At 37.5% G+C, this 16,126-nt stretch overlaps 1 protein-coding gene across 2 annotated transcripts in view; it reads right to left on the minus strand.

Moving 5' to 3' along the window:
• TBCK (TBC1 domain containing kinase) overlaps positions 1-16,126 on the minus strand; it is an 87,828-nt gene that overhangs the window by 66,990 nt on the left and 4,712 nt on the right. For both annotated transcript variants that reach the window (XM_064710924.1, XM_064710925.1), the window contains exon 3: positions 14,903-14,975. In XM_064710924.1, the coding sequence (XP_064566994.1) occupies positions 14,903-14,975 (73 nt within the window). The remainder of the gene's footprint in view (positions 1-14,902; positions 14,976-16,126) is intronic.

Genomic DNA, 16,126 nt, shown 5'->3' on the forward strand with positions numbered 1-16,126 from the left:
AAGAACAAAAGGCACAGATCTCATGTCACCTAAAGAGATTCCATTAACTTTCTACTCTTCTCTTCCTGTCCACTCCATCTCAGCCATTTCAGGGCTTTTTGGTAACTTTCCCTCTGCAGACACTGGTTTACACAACATCCAGAAATCAAAGCATATTTACTTATAAAGACCTAACTTTACATTCCAATTCTCTTTTCTTTTAATTCCTTGTTAAAGAATAACATACAACATCATTCTGGAGGATATTCACCAACTTCTCTTGCTCACTAAAAACTTGTGCAAGAGCAAAATGAGGAGCAGTATTTATTTCAGACTGATGACTGTGACAAGCCAACTATCTGACTAAACACCAAAATTAATTTATTTATTCAACTTCATCAGCTGCTATTCATACCTAATGGAGCAACAAAAAATTGTTTTACAAGCATAAATAGCTAGCTATTGACAACAGCTACACTTACAACAAATTCTGGAACTAGTGCAACACAGAAATACTGAAAAAAGCCATGACTAAGTTACCCTGCATGGAGCTATTCTCTAGATCCTCCCCTTGTTCTTAGAAGAGCTCTGTACTAATTCACAATATTTGTGAATATATAATTTTAAGGTAAGTTTTAAATACAAAGGGAATCCATTCTAACATATGTCCATACTGCTGAATCTTAGATCATAGTATTTGAAAGTGATTCTCAAGGTCTTAGCAATTTGATCAAAACCTCATGGCTAATAACCAAAAAACCAAAACAAAACCCCACAACCATCTAGCTCCTCCCTCCCTAGCCCCTCCCACCCACAATTAAATACAACACAGCATCAGAATCTATTAGCTGTGTACCTTTCCTCTCAGTCATTCTTGGGCAGAAATATAAATGTGGTAAAAAAAATTTCCTTACAAGTCTTCAGCTTTCCTGTATATTTTTTTGCCTTCAATGCAAGTACTAGTTATAGTGGTGGCAAACAGAATCCCCTCTCTCATTTTCTGCTCAGTTTTGCAAAACAAGACACGAAAAATAAATGACGGAGTATTTATGTTTCCACTAAGGAAACAATTGCATGTAAACGATTAGTACATCATGAGGTATTCTAGCCTAAACATTGTTTCTCTGTGTTAAAAAGTAAAAGTAAATATAGAATATTTAAAAAACCAGAAGTAATTATTAATAAAAGTGAAATCTGGTGGCCGTTTGCGGAAGGCAGGCAGTGTGCTCTGCTGGCACCAGGGGGCCTCAGCCACCCATTTATTCTCCATGTTCTCTTGCAATTTATTAAAAAGACACCCCAGAACTCAGGCAAATACATGAAAATACTGCTTTGGGATTCTTAGCTTTTTAAGATAACTCTTCATGCCATTACAGCGATCAGGAACACACAAGTGGTAACTATTTTTCAATGCTCAGTGTTCTTGGACTCTTGATGCCATCCTGCTGGGCAGAAGTGTTGAGCCAAGTACCTCCCACTGGTCCTTCAGCAGAGAGAGAATTCTTTATACCAAGCTCTGCACTGTGTTGCTGCACCTTGTGCATCTCTTATTTATTAGGGAAAATGCACTGTGTGGTTACAACCCATGAGATTTGCATTTAATTCCAAAGGGCCTGACAACTACACTTACTGCTGTTATTAAGGCTAAGAGATTTCTCTCTTTATACTCCCCAAGGCCAAGTTCAGCACATGTTCTCAGCCTCGCTGGAGATCGCTACCAAGGCTGTCCCTTTGCCTCAGTGGGTCTCAGTTCTGTCCCAGCTTCTACAGCCAACACCTCAAGCATTGCATCAGCCTTCAGCAAATGCAGAAAGTACATTCAAAAGCCACTTCCAGGCTGCAGTGTAACTTGACTTTTTAAAAGCTCCCGTAAACAGAAAAAGAAAATGTTACTCTAAACGAGGAGGACACTTAGAAAAATCGAGTGTTGGTGGGAAGCTGTGAGCAGATTCAGAAACTTTTTTGCCAATTAGCTGCCAGTCTGTTTTTCAATGGACTACTTACTGCTGAACTACAATAAATGTAGCCCTGATTAACTACTGGGCTTCTTGAACTGCAGAGGTATCAGCACCTGCCTTCAGCAGGAGGTGGAGAAAAAAAACCCCCAACAGTAAAAGCCCTAGAAACAACACAGGAGATGAAGTGGCCGAATTAAGTGGGGCAGGTTTGACACCAATCACACCATGGACCTAAGGAGGGCCAGAAGGGCAGCTGTGTGGCCTCTTCATCTCAGCTGATGACCATGGCTGTGACTTCATATTACAGTAAAACCAATCACTCCCCTGCTTAAGGCAACACTCTAGGATGCAGCAAGTAAAAGCAAAAGTGTGAGATGCACTGGAGTTGCCTAGCTCTTCCAAATAGACTTGTTTTAAGGTTATTTTCCCCTCCACCAGCAAGTAAATAAACAAAATTCTTTGCAAAAGGAACACATGTTCAAGAAGCTGTCTGCTTCTTGAACAGAATTTTAATCCTCAGTCTGGATACCTAAAAATCTATTCAGCTGTAGCCTCGTCAGCCAGGCCTCTGAACAGGGGTTCTCTTCAACAGAAAGAATTGCACACAGGTATAAAATCAAACTGGTTAAATTTAATGATTATCCCTGGTTTGGAGAAGAACCAGCCATGAAAAGAGGTCACTTTGTGTTTCTTCATACCAGAAATCATGAATTAAAAAACTGTTAGGATTAAAACCAATACCAGATTTGGGGCATATAACTTGAATGCATAGGAAAGGAAGCACTAAACAGGACTGTATTGCCCCCTCAGATCCATCCTGTAAGTAGGACAAGGAAAAAAAGATCTCTACAAGTTGAAATGAGCAATTTTAGCCAACAGTACAAAACCCAGCATGGTTAAGAGAGGCATGTGCATGGCATTTGCGGGTGGAGAGAGAAGGGAAGTCGACTTAAAAACCCACAAAAAGGAGGATTGTTTTATTACCTCCAGAACTTGTCAGACCAAAAGCTATACCAGACAAATGACTAATTTCCACACTGTAATAGTACACAGGTGGCTGCATTGTGCCTTCACAAAAAATATAAACTTTTTCACTTAGCAGCCAGCCTGATCTCCACTCTATTGAATTCTTACTGTTAAGGACACAAGAACATTTTCTGGAAGTTCATTCAGGAATAATAAACCTAACCTGTCAGGAAACAGATGGTTTAGCAGAGTTTCAATCTCTTGTGGTTCTGCAAACCCACTGATGAAATCACCTGATTGCTTAGGAGACTGTTGTCACTTTTTGGATTCAGACAGGTTGGGTGGGGAAGGAAAGCTTCTTGATACACCCACTACACTCCCTGATCCAAATGAGAACAACTTCTGGGCCAGCGCGAAAGGGAAAGTGCTAGAAGAAGTTGGCATACCCAGAGTTTTACCTTTTTCAAAAGGATCAGATTTTAGCAGAGAAAGTGGGAAAGATGGATTATCAGGAACCAAGCAAAGATAATAAGCCCTAAAAACAATCAGGGGGTTGGAGAGCCAAGAATGAGCATATTCAGCCAGTAGGGACTCAGCAGTACCTGGGAAGAAACAGCTGAGCAGAACTGCCCAAGCCATAGGTCACCATAAACACAAGACCAAACAAAAGAATTGCTTTATTTAGAAATCAAAAGCTTTATGACAAAAATGCAGTATGCTGAATTCCTGCTAAAATAACCCAAACTGAATAATATATAGGCAATATTGTTGAAGTGGCTATTTTTTAACTTATGGTTTGTGATTAATGGGAATGGTAATGCAGTTGCTTGTAGAAGTGGGAACTGAACTCCAAGATAGGCTGCTCTAGGAACAAACAATTTATTGCAACTAATTATTTCCATTTTAAACAAAATTCCAAATTCTAAAAATAGTCATATTAGCTCAGACCAAAAATTATTTCAGACCACTATATTTTCTCCATTAAAAAAAAAAAAAAAAAAGCAGGCAGATGCCTAGGAGAAAGGTAATACAGAGCAAGCACATGTGAAATTTTCTTTGATATTTTCCTGGCTTCCAACTTCCTCTAGTACAAGATTTCTTCTGAGTGAAAGAAAAGTTTGCCTCCTAAGCATCATGTCTGGTAATATCATCTACTAGATCCTGTGGCATTCCACACCCATCAAGAATTCTGTAGGTAAAATCTCCTTGCTGTTTTATCATTGCTCGACTCTGGCGCAGGAAAAGCAATTGTGGAAAAATGCATTTGACAGCCAGCAGCATGGTAGTTGCTGCATACACCACAGACTGCTGAAGGGAAAATAAAAACTACTTCATGCATGACATGTTGAATACTGAAGAATAAGATGGAAATCAGAGATGGGTGGGGTCAGGAGGCTTGATTTATTAAACTGTCTGACTAAAAGAATTCCAACATGAGAAAAGAAACAATGAAGAGAAGAATTTCCAGCATTCATGTCAATACCATGGAAGTTACAGGTTCACACGTTTCTTTCCCTCCAGTTTAAAGGAAAATCAATGCCAATCCACATAAAAATTCACTCCATTATCTTTAAGAGAAGTGCATTCATGAATTAATTGGAAATACATATTCTCCATCTAAATAGTTTAATATGAAAAGAGTAATTGGGTATCTCAAAAGAGCTTCCTGTCTCCTTACTGTGTCCTGTCCCATCTTCTAGACTACATCACCTCCCCTTTTGATGCAGAGGCAGCTATTACAGTAATCAGGACATAGTAATTGTGGTGGTTTTGCAATAATTAATTTTTTGTGAAGAACGTGGGCATCAATCCCACTACCTCTCGCAGGTGCACTGGCATCTGGCCAGTGTCAACCTATCACATTAATGTACCTGTACAGCAGGACAGGAGCAAAAACAGCAGGCTGGACCAAAATGAAGGCAGGAGCAAAATCTTGAGGAAAGGAGAAAAAATTCTGGCTGTTTCAAATATGTGTGTGGTATTTTAACTGGTTATGGCCAGCTGTAAATTTAATTTCCTTTTATGCTTTTGTATCAGTCAACACAGAGCTCCCAACCTAGTTTTTAGAAGGAAGAAAGCTGTGCCTGGAAAGTACATTCAGTACTTAATGGACTATTTTGAATAAGAATGTTTCATCAAGTGAAGTGAAGTGAAGAGAGGCCTTATCAGAATCTGAAAACAAAACAGGACTGGTATCAGAAGGCAAGCCTCCTGCACAGAGTCCTGTAATTTTGTAGGTACTGGAGATGTGTATGTAGATTAGCACTAAGTCCTGCTTATTCATGCAGTGGCAATAAAATAAAGAGGAAATCATAACAAAAACTGGAACCAGAACCATTTTGACTTCTCTTAGGAAGACAGAGCAAGACCCAACACAGTAAGAGTATGCTGATAATACCATGTTTCTGAGTTTCTTTTTCCTCAAACTTACAGTTCACAGGTACATACATTGCAATGCATGCTTAAATAAGTCCTCCATTAAATCTGTGCATCTTGTTCTAACATTGTCACATTCCTGTAAAAAGTACACTCTAAAGGAAGAGAACCTCAACAAGCAGAAGTCTTAAGAAGCTTTTAGCAGTGATAGACAGGAGTGAAAACATGGGTTTCTCTCCCAAAGCAGAGTGTCAGACAGGGTCTGCCCTGAGGAAGCACACCAGAGCAACACAAACCAGCAATGTCATCAATCACCATCCCTGAACTTGTGAAACTAATACACATTTGGAATCCAGGAAGGAGATTCATCACAAAAAATTGCGTCTGTTCAAAGTGAAAGGGAACCAGGTTGTGAACAGATGTAATGTTTCTGAACTCATAAAAGTGACAATATTTCAATACAAGCAAAACTATAAAACAAAGAAAATGACATTTGCAGTTAGTTCCATTACTGCCAACAATGTGGATAGACTGGTTAGAAGTGGTGTGGCCAAATGGTTCAGCAAAGGATAAAGTTTGGGTATAATCCCAGCTGAGACAATCACTACGTTGACCTCAAGAAAGCCATCTGACCTCCTTATTCCTCAATCAACCAGCTGGAAAACTGGATAAAAAGCAGAACTGGGTTGAAAACCAGATGTGCAGATAAACTGGGTCTTCCTGGGTAAATAAATTACAAAATACCCTATACAGAACATAAAGAGTTTGATGCAGGTGGGAATGGTTTATTTAGCACTTTATTATGTGTTTGATTAAAAAATGGCACTGGGGACCAAGATTGTAAACACTGCCAATTTACTTGGAAATGCATTCACATTACCAGAATGAAATGAACTGGAAAGGAATGCAACAAACAGAGAATAAGACACACACACAAAAAAAGAATTTTATAGACACAGTCCTCAGAAGTCTCTAACTCATTCACAAGGTTATTTCACACAGGATATCTTCAACAAGTTCATCGCTCACCTGAGGAAACTCAGAAAGCCCTTTCAATCCTTTTTTAAAGTTCTAAGCTGCAAGCCTGGCTTTAAAAGCAGCACAGATGATGTTACACTTTTATGATGGTCTCAACTTGTAATGTATGATAAAAGTCCATGAAACAAGAGATGAAGGCACAGATAAAGAACAACTTTATATACAGAGCATATAAATACAATTATTATTGTATTTATATGCTCTGTATATAAAGTTGAATACAACAATTGAATACAACAATTATATCAGACTGGTGATTTTTCAGATAATTATTATAAGCAAATGAAAAAAGTAGTTTTGAAAAGTAAGTATACCTTCTAAAGTGGTAGTTTAATGAAACTTCCAGTGCCATCCTATTTAATGCACAGAACAGGAAAGACAATCCACATTCCTAGTTTTGATCTTGCCCCTGATTACCTTCTAAAAAGTTTTTTTTTGCATCTTAGCCTCAGCTGGCTCATATGTAAAACATGTAATATTGATATATTACAATGGACCAAAACGTGCAATGAAATAAATTATTTCAATCATTAGATACAAAAATTAGATAAAGTAGCTCTCATTTAAAACTCAAAGACTCAGCATTCTTACACCTGACTATACACACTGAGTAACATAATAGAACTAGATGCACAGGTGACAATAAAAGAACAAGACCTAACAGAGGGAAAAACAAGAGAATGACCTCAAAATATACAATAAAGGAGTAGCTCCAATAGCATTATATACATGTACCAAGTGTCACAAGGCCAAAATTTCATTGAAGGAAACAACACATCTCACATTCTCCTCTCCTTCTCCAAAAGGAGTGATCTCAAAAAGTAGTAGAATTAAGATCAATTGAAGTCAGATCTCCAAAAAGCTTTTGCTTTCTTTTGGACTCCTCTGAACAAAAGGCACCTTTAAAAAGCCATACATTGTGACTGATACTCCATCAATTCTCCCTGCTGCAACAGAGGGCAAAGTACTGATCTGACATTTTAAGATTATAGGAGTGCTTTTTCCCATTTGAGGTTATAATGTACAACTCAGTACAACTGCATATTTTACTTTATTTTTAAGGAAGACCTACACCTATGGCATAGAGAATAGAGTTTTACTTAACATCAGCCATATCAACTGTCTCCTCCACACTGCAAGGGAAGTGATGGGTCCCTAACCTCATCATACAAGGAGATAGATTCCCTCATTCTTACTGTGGTGCCCTAGGTGGATCAGAAAAATCTGATCAATGAAAAATTTTAAAAGAAAAGCTGAAAATGAAGGATAAGTATTGATGCAGTTAACGTTGTCGCAGCTGTGTGGCAGTATAAACTGAACTGACAGCTCTAGAAATCATGACTAGCTATCAATAAACACTGCTCTCCTTGCAGTCAAAGAGGACTGGCTTTTTAAAATTAATTTTTATTGGCATCTCTATGAAAGGATTAAGTATTATTAACAAGCCACTTTCCTAATTAAAACCCCTTCTCCCTCAACAGAACTTTTAAAACTATGATCAAACCTTGCAACACCATACAGATCTTCTGAAGCCAGGCACCCGATGTAAATTATATGTTGCAACAGTGTTACTTTAACAAATAACTTGGCCATAACACATTTAAGAAAAAAAATCTAAATATCTAAGGCCAAAAGCCTACCTAGGTATGTTTTAGTGCTTAGCTCACAAAATCTGGATTCCTGTATCAGTGGTACAGATATTGCTAAAAAGTGAAACAGAATGGGAAGTTTCAAGAAGAACAGCCTGCAAATTCAAGTGATCAAAGAGACTTTACAAGTAGACCAATAAGCAGTGGTGCTGCTAGGAATTTCACAGCTAACACCTGATCTTGCAAAAGCTGCTAGGAAGTACATCACTTTGATCTTTAAACCAGTACACATCATCACAAGAGGCAGGAAACACCTATCTGGAGAGGTAACCATAAACTTACGTGTAGACAAAACAGATGCCTGTGACTATAAATTAGGAATTTATCAATCACCATACAATTAATACTAAATTTTCTTCAAAGTTACAAGAGAAATGTGAAGGGGGAAATAAAGAGGGCTGCCATTGCATGTAGGAGAAAACCACACACCAAAATTTGCGAGACTGAAGGGCAAGAGAAGCAGAACCAACTGTAAATGTGCAGTAGACATACCCAAGTACATAGGAAGGATGACTGGCAAAACCTAAAAAGACAGTACTGGAAGTACAGGAAATCACACTTTGCAGGGGCTGGACAGTGCTGATTACATAAAAATATCAGGCATTAGATAACAGTAGAAGAAAGACCAGTTCATGCTTTGCCTGAAGAGCTCTCAAGCTTCACCACCTCCACTTTTAAGAACCACCAAGGGCCACAGCTGCCACTGTGGACTGCACAGCACCAGTCTCGTGGTACTGGATACACACAGCTAATTTACAGTAAGTATCAGTTCTGTGTACAGAGTGATGAGTAATAATATGCACAAGCCAACCTTTAGTGAGATGTATATTGCTAATGAATGAATGAAACCTTTAAACTAGCCTGATCTGCCAGCCTTCTAAACACTCCCATCACAACAGTGCCAATACCCTGGTACCTATTTAGTTACACACCCAAGAAGAGAATATCCATATGCCCAGAAGAAACAAATCTCAAACCACAATGACGTTAGAGATGTTTGCAAGCATATCAAGGCATCTAAATAAACCAGCTGTCTGATCCCTAATCAGTGACAAATGTTCCCTTGAAGACATTGCTCAGTAGTCCAAAACAAGAACTTGCATTTAAGAACATAAAGTCCCTTTCTAGAAGGACGCACTATAAAGCAAGTCTAACAAGTGCTCACTCTTCCTTTTATCTTCTTTCTAGAAGAAGGATGAAGTGTCAAACACTGCATTTTGTTAAAATAACCATATACTAACCACATCTTGTTCTCACAGTCTACAGCAATTTTGATGCTAAATACAACTATCATAAATCAACATTCGGATTAATAATGTGCTTTAAATCCCCCAAGATTTGCACAGTACAACTTTGACATTTGGATTTTCAGCCATTAGCTCATTAGTACTAATTTGCTCATTAATGCAGAATGAAATTTTAACATGACCCTTACACAATTCGTTGCAGAATTATCTTGCAGGATGAAGCTACCCTCCTGCTGAGGATGGTGTTTTTTCTGTTTGAAACTCAACATTCTCTTTCACTAGAAACTGTAGACTCAAAACTCTCCAGTACTTTTGTTCTTAATTAACTCAGCATAACTCATCCTCTGTTTAAGACCTTTAATACCGCTTTTAGCACGGAAATCTGTATCAAGTGTCTACAAGAACTAAAGAAAAAGCTCAGCTGAAAAAAAGGTTGAAATAATCATACACTTTTTCCCCATGCACAGACATTATATTGTCACGATCTAAGCCCAGCTGGAAATTAGGCAGCATGCAGCCACTCATTCAACCTCCCTCTCTCCCCCTCCCCTCAGTGGATTGGGAAGAAGAATCAAAGTAAAACCTGTAGGCTGAGATTAGTGGCATAACTAACAATAAAGTAAAATACAGTAATAATGGTAACTGATAATAACACTGGTAATGAAATGGGAAAAACCAGTGATGCACAGAGCAATTGCTCACCAGCCACTGAGCAATGCCAGGTCCCCTCCCCAGACCCAGGCTGGCCTCCCTTCCAGGTCACTCCCCCAGCTGGTGCTGCCCATGGTGTGGAACATCCACTGCCCAGTTTGGGTCACCTCTCCCAGCTCTGCTCCCTCCCAGCTTCTCCTGTGAACCTCCTCACTGGCAGAGCATGAGCCAAGGGAAAATGTCCTTAACTCAGGATAAACACGGCCTAGCAAAAACCCAAAACATCAACATCAGTGTTATCAACAACATTCTCATTCCAAATCCTAAACATGTACTGAACAGCTACTGAAATGAAATTAACTCTACCCTAGTTGAAATCAGGACAATTGCATACAGCTATAATACACATTTTAATAGCAAAAGGCAGACACTACCAATCTCAAAGAGTAGGATTCCTCACCTTTTTTTCCCCTACTGGAAGACAAGATAAGAAACAAGCATGCACTCACTGTTATGTTTCACATATAAGGAGGAAACACTTACGTGTTCTGAAATGTCCTTGTGCTGCCATCAAACAGTGCAGCCAAATATGCAACAAAAGAATTTGGTTCCATACCTAAAAAGATCACTCAAACAAGATATCTCAAGCAACAATGTTCACCTCTAATGCCTCATGCAAGCTGCACCCCTTTTCTATTCCAAACAATTGTTTTCTTGTGAGAGTAAAGGCAATCACAGGAGACAACCTATGCTAAAAGGAATGCTACAGGAAGATTGGCAGTCAGGCTAAAAATTGCTCACAGAAATGAACCAGTGCTTCTACATGAAGAAAAGCATAATTGGACAATATATAAACAATTTCAGACTAGCAGATAATCTTTCATCATACCTGTGCAAGTAAAGCATTATTAAGAAAGTGAAGAAAAAAATCTATAGACACTAAATGTCCAAACTATAGATCTTCACACATACTTAGGGGAAAAAAACCCTTTAAGTTTGTTTAATAATGCTACTTAATTTTATTATTACATGATTTATCCTTGTCAAATTCAGCCTTATTGTGATATATGGATTTCTCATGTGAAATTCCAACACAGACTTGATTCAAAGCAGAATACACTCAACCCATTAAAACTCTTTTCATATGCAGCTCTTCAAGTCAAATCATGTAAAACCTTCAGCCTTTTGATGACTTGCACCTGTTTTACAAACATTTTTGAAGAATGCCTGGCTACTCAGAAATTGTTTTCCTCCCCATCTAATACCTTCTGTACCACAGTCTCACCTCAAGTTTGCCAAAGCACACTAACAGCAATGATGGCATGAAGAACTCTAGTCCAATCAGTGAACAGACAACTGTTTAATGTAGCCAAATAAAATGTACTCATCCGAATCCATCAGATCATGTTTTCTCCAAATCAGTAAACAGCTGCAGACACAGTCTGCTTCCCATCAAATGTTCCGTGTATAACAAACTATACCTTGTATCTGATGGTTCACTAGTAATTTTTCAATACCATGACTTTCAAAACATATGACAACTATATTTTATTGAAGAAAGGAATGGACTTAGACTGTCCAAGCCACAAATGGAAGACCAATCCAGAAACTGTACTGTAGGTGCCAAAAGTCTGCTGAATGTCAGTATTTTCTGGCATTTTTATTGTTATGAATACAAGTGCAGACCAACTTCTTCAAAGAAGAAACACACTTGAAGCATGACAGAAAAGGAAATGCTCACAACTCCTTTTATAACAGCACAGGAGCAGAGAAAATAACTCCTTTAACACTGTCTGGAATAGGAATCTCAAAGGAGTAGTTGGAAATGTGTTTAAAAGATGGAGAACCTTAAAGATAATTGTACATCCTACATTCTGGTCTTTGGTAGCAATACTAATTACTAGCAACTTGGAAAAACTAAAATTTTGATTGCCACTTTAGTGAGACTGTTAAAGTATAAAACATCTACCCACAATGATTTTTTGTGACTTATTTTCAATTCATTCACAAGAAAAAAATCCTTGTATGCACAGGAAGACAGAGGAAACCAGCTAGACTGAGACACATTTGCAAATCTCTGAACAGCAATAAACCATTGTGAGCTTAAATCAGGTATTTACTATTTTTGTGAGACTGTACATAAATTCCTAGCCTTTAAAACATTTAACTGACTCCTGAAAATACTTCAGAAAGCTGATTTTGCACTTGTGTGACTGTCATAAACTGCAATTAAGTGCATCCTTTCAGTGAGCACAACAAAAAGGATACTAAACTGAGAATATGCAAACAGGAAACAATGACCCGGACTACAATCTCTCTCAGGGAAGACAGTGGGCAGCATTCTGGTGAAAAATGGGATATCAATGCCTAAAATTCTTATCCCATACCATTGAATAAAATTCTAATCCTACCCTTATCATACCCTCTTATCCATGGTTGCAGCCTGAATTTCCTGTGGCACACAACTCCAAAAGAGCTCCCCTGCTGTTACTGTGATGCCCAGTGGAAGCACAGTAAAGAAAATTTGGATTAATGCCACTCTTAGAAGCATTAACTGCAGTTACTATGTCCACTTGTCTATCCTCTGAAAAAAGAATACCAAAACACTAGAGAGCTGTAATAAATTCCTTTTCAGTACCTGCTTCCCTGTGGTAAGAATTGTGAAAAGCTGATACTCATTTCCTCCCTTTGAGAGTTCCTGATTTTTACCTGATAAGAGTTCTTATGGCAGAAGGGAAAATTTACCTGAGAAGAGTTCTTATAGCTTATTCCAGGATCCCAAAATGCAACACTCTAAGCAGAAAATAATCTGGCCATAAATTACCAAACACTTACTTGCATTAATCTTTGAAAATGAAGTTGAGCATGTCAGCTTTGAGGACAATGACAAACAATCTCCGCAATTCCTGGGGACTGCTGACCCAGTATTGTTAGGTAATGAATGAATTAATGAATTCTTGAATATGTCACAACTCCAATTTCTAGCAAATGTTTGATGGTATGTCAATAAAATTACTTTCTGCACTGTGACAGAACACAGCAGCAAACATTTGAAGGTCTAATTTCCAAATTTGGCCCCTACATACAGCTGATTTGTCAGAATTAGAAAACCTGGGGAAAGTCTGAAGATAACTGAAGAAAGAACATAGCTACATTTCTTTTTTAAAAATGTAATTAATATATTAAGGAATGTATGCTACACTTGATGCATGACTTCAGCAAAGATTAACTGCAAATAACTATCAAACAGCTGTATGGCCTGTTTTCCAAAATGTACAGAAAGATAGACTGTACATAATGTAATGTCTTGAATTTCAGCACTAACATAATAGAAGATTTCCTGCTGACTTTACATCAGCTTGTAGTACAGGTGCAAAGGACTTAGGTTACTGGCAAGCATAAGGAAAATTAATCTAGAAACCAGAGGAGCAGTTTCTCACATTCCATAAACAGTTTAAAAAATTAATTGCAATAGCACATGCATCAGCTCTGGATGTGTAGCCAGCTATGCTGTCACTGACCAGTGTAATCAGAATTCATAAAAAAGCCAAATATTTTCTCAGAGGTAACTGATATACACAGATCACATAACCAATAAGTGAGAATTGGTCCTTCCAACTTATTTCTTGAAGTTTCTAGGTCTCCATAGGAATAAAAAATTCTGGTATCATTAAAAAAATAAAAGGAAAAGGAAAATGTCAGTCATGCAAGAAATATCATTTGAAGTGAACATAATTTATCCTTTAGCTACTTCTGCAAAAACTGTAATTCACAGTAGATGAAACATTGAAGTCTCTAAAAGCTGTGGATATACATATAAGCTTTATTGCAGCCCTTATCCTCAAGTGTCACAACATCCAGAAGAAATCCCAACTGACTCATTAAAAGAAAGATCTGATAGTAGAACAATTTACTACAGCAAAAACTCTCTCAAGACAAAAAAATTAAAGCCATGCTTTGTGCAACTACTTTTAACAGAGCCACAGCCCAAAGAGCTGAGGTAACATCACAAACTAAGGAAGTAACTTAGTTCAGCACACAAAAACCTGAAGTTGCACACCTTACCAAACTACCTAAAAAGATCTAAAAAATCCTTCTGGAGGCCACAAAAGACATGCTGGTATAAAAGAGCAAAAGGGATGTGCTTATAGAGCACATCTGCTATCTGAGGAAGTTTTACCACAGAATCTACCTAAGTACACTGCATCAAGCAACTCAAAGCAAATGAAAACAGCTACAGGGAAGCTTTCTCCAGAACAGTGCACAAGGAAGCAGGCAGTCTGGGCTGCTTCTCATCCGACACCAAGGCACACATGCTCAAAGAAGAACAGTGTGAGAACGGAATTTAAAAGCAATGAAAGGAGCTTCTGATGCTTTAACTGTTTTGGAACTTGGCACAATAGGAACCTGATGCAAAACTTTGTGAAGAACTACAACATATATCACACATGAAAAACCCTTTAGACCTAATATCTCTTTGCCTTAGAAGAAATGGAAGCTGTATGTCCCTTACTTTCCTCAAGCTACAGCCCTCTGCAACACACCCTGTCATACAAGTCCAAGTTCACAAAATGCTAACAAAAACACAGGGCATATTATCTGACATCTTGTTCACTTTCAAGATGATAAATTAATAGATTTCTACAAACAAAAAACACACACACAAAAATTCTATCTGTTCTAGTGAAAGCTGTATTTCATCACCTAGCAGACTTAACCTTCACATTAAATCTTAGAAAGTTCCATATCCTGTCATAGGTCTCATTTTATTTTTAAAAGGAAACACCAAAAGTACATTATTTTCTGAGCTGCAAAGTATTTCTTTCAATTGTAAGCAAATTCCCCATAACAACATTTCACAGAAATGAGTACTCCCACTTTGGGTGCATATTCTTTATCTGCTAAAAAATGTTTTTAGGTTAAACTTTAACAGAGTAAAATTTAGCTAAACCAGTAAAGTTAAAAGATGGTCCAGGATTTTGCCACAGATGATATTTGAAATAATGATGAGTGGATTTGAGTTAGCTTCACACCTCACCTGACAGGCTTTCTTTCTCGTAGCAAATCTTCCAGACTCTTCTCACAGTGTTCAGCTGCCACAACCAGTCTCTCTAATTTGAAAAAAAAAAAGTATAAGAGGACTTCAATACAAATTAAACTCTGAGAGTAGAGACTTCTTGTTGTACCTGTTTGGCAGATGTTGAAGTATTTTGACATACATTGTATAGAAAATTACACATAAATAAATGTTACAAGACATACAGCTTATGGATAACACCACTATTCTTTGTTTATGAGATACAGAAGAATATCTTCCCGGTTTCCTCGTGCAAAGCACTGTCAATCCAACCATCCATGCATCCAGTAATTTCCTATCAAAAATGTTGAGATTGCCACCTACAATGCTAGCATAGATTTTTTTAGAAGTTTAATTTTACAAAAAAAACCCAAAAACATTTGAATGTTTTTGGGTTTTTTTTATACTCCCCGTTTGAAAGCCTTTTGTGGAGGAATTTACACATCTAATTTATTTTTTAATTGTTTTGCTAGTCTGCTCTCACATTTCTCTGCAAGAGTGGAAACTGACACTTGCAAGCACAACTCCACAAACATGAAATCACTAGGCACAGAACTGACACATGGAAAGTTCTGCCAGTATCAAAATGATAACATTTGCTGCCAAATTTCCCATATTATATCAAAATTCTTAACTGCCATTCTAACCATTATTAAAACAGAACTCTCTCCTGACTTCATGGTTAGACATTTTATTTACTATCCTTCAGGTTACTTCAACTATAAGAATGAATTCTTTCCTTCATTTTTATCCACACAGATAAATCTTCATGTCCTTTACTCTTTTTAATCAAAAATGCCATCTTTTATTATTTTTTATTTATTAAATGTTATGTTAGTTAATATTTCCTAACCTTTCATCCCAAATAATATTGTAAGAAAATCCCAGGTTTTGTTTCAAGGAGTACTAATAAATACAAATGAAAATTATTAAATTTTTTAGACCTCCTGACTGCATAAGTGAAAAATTACATGTTTGAGGGCAAAGGAAAACACAAAAAACTCCCTGACTCACAGAATACTTCAGTATCTGGAGTTGGCAATATCCTAATTTTGTAAAAACCTGAAACATTCCATCATACTGCATTCTAAAAGGAAGAAAAATGACTTGCCCTACTTTATGAGAGCCTGCAGATAATCAAATACATACAATGCACTTTTGTATGAGAACAGTGTTGATTTAAAA

This window comes from Zonotrichia leucophrys, chromosome 4, assembly GCF_028769735.1.
Source record: "Zonotrichia leucophrys gambelii isolate GWCS_2022_RI chromosome 4, RI_Zleu_2.0, whole genome shotgun sequence".
NCBI lineage: Eukaryota > Metazoa > Chordata > Aves > Passeriformes > Passerellidae > Zonotrichia > Zonotrichia leucophrys.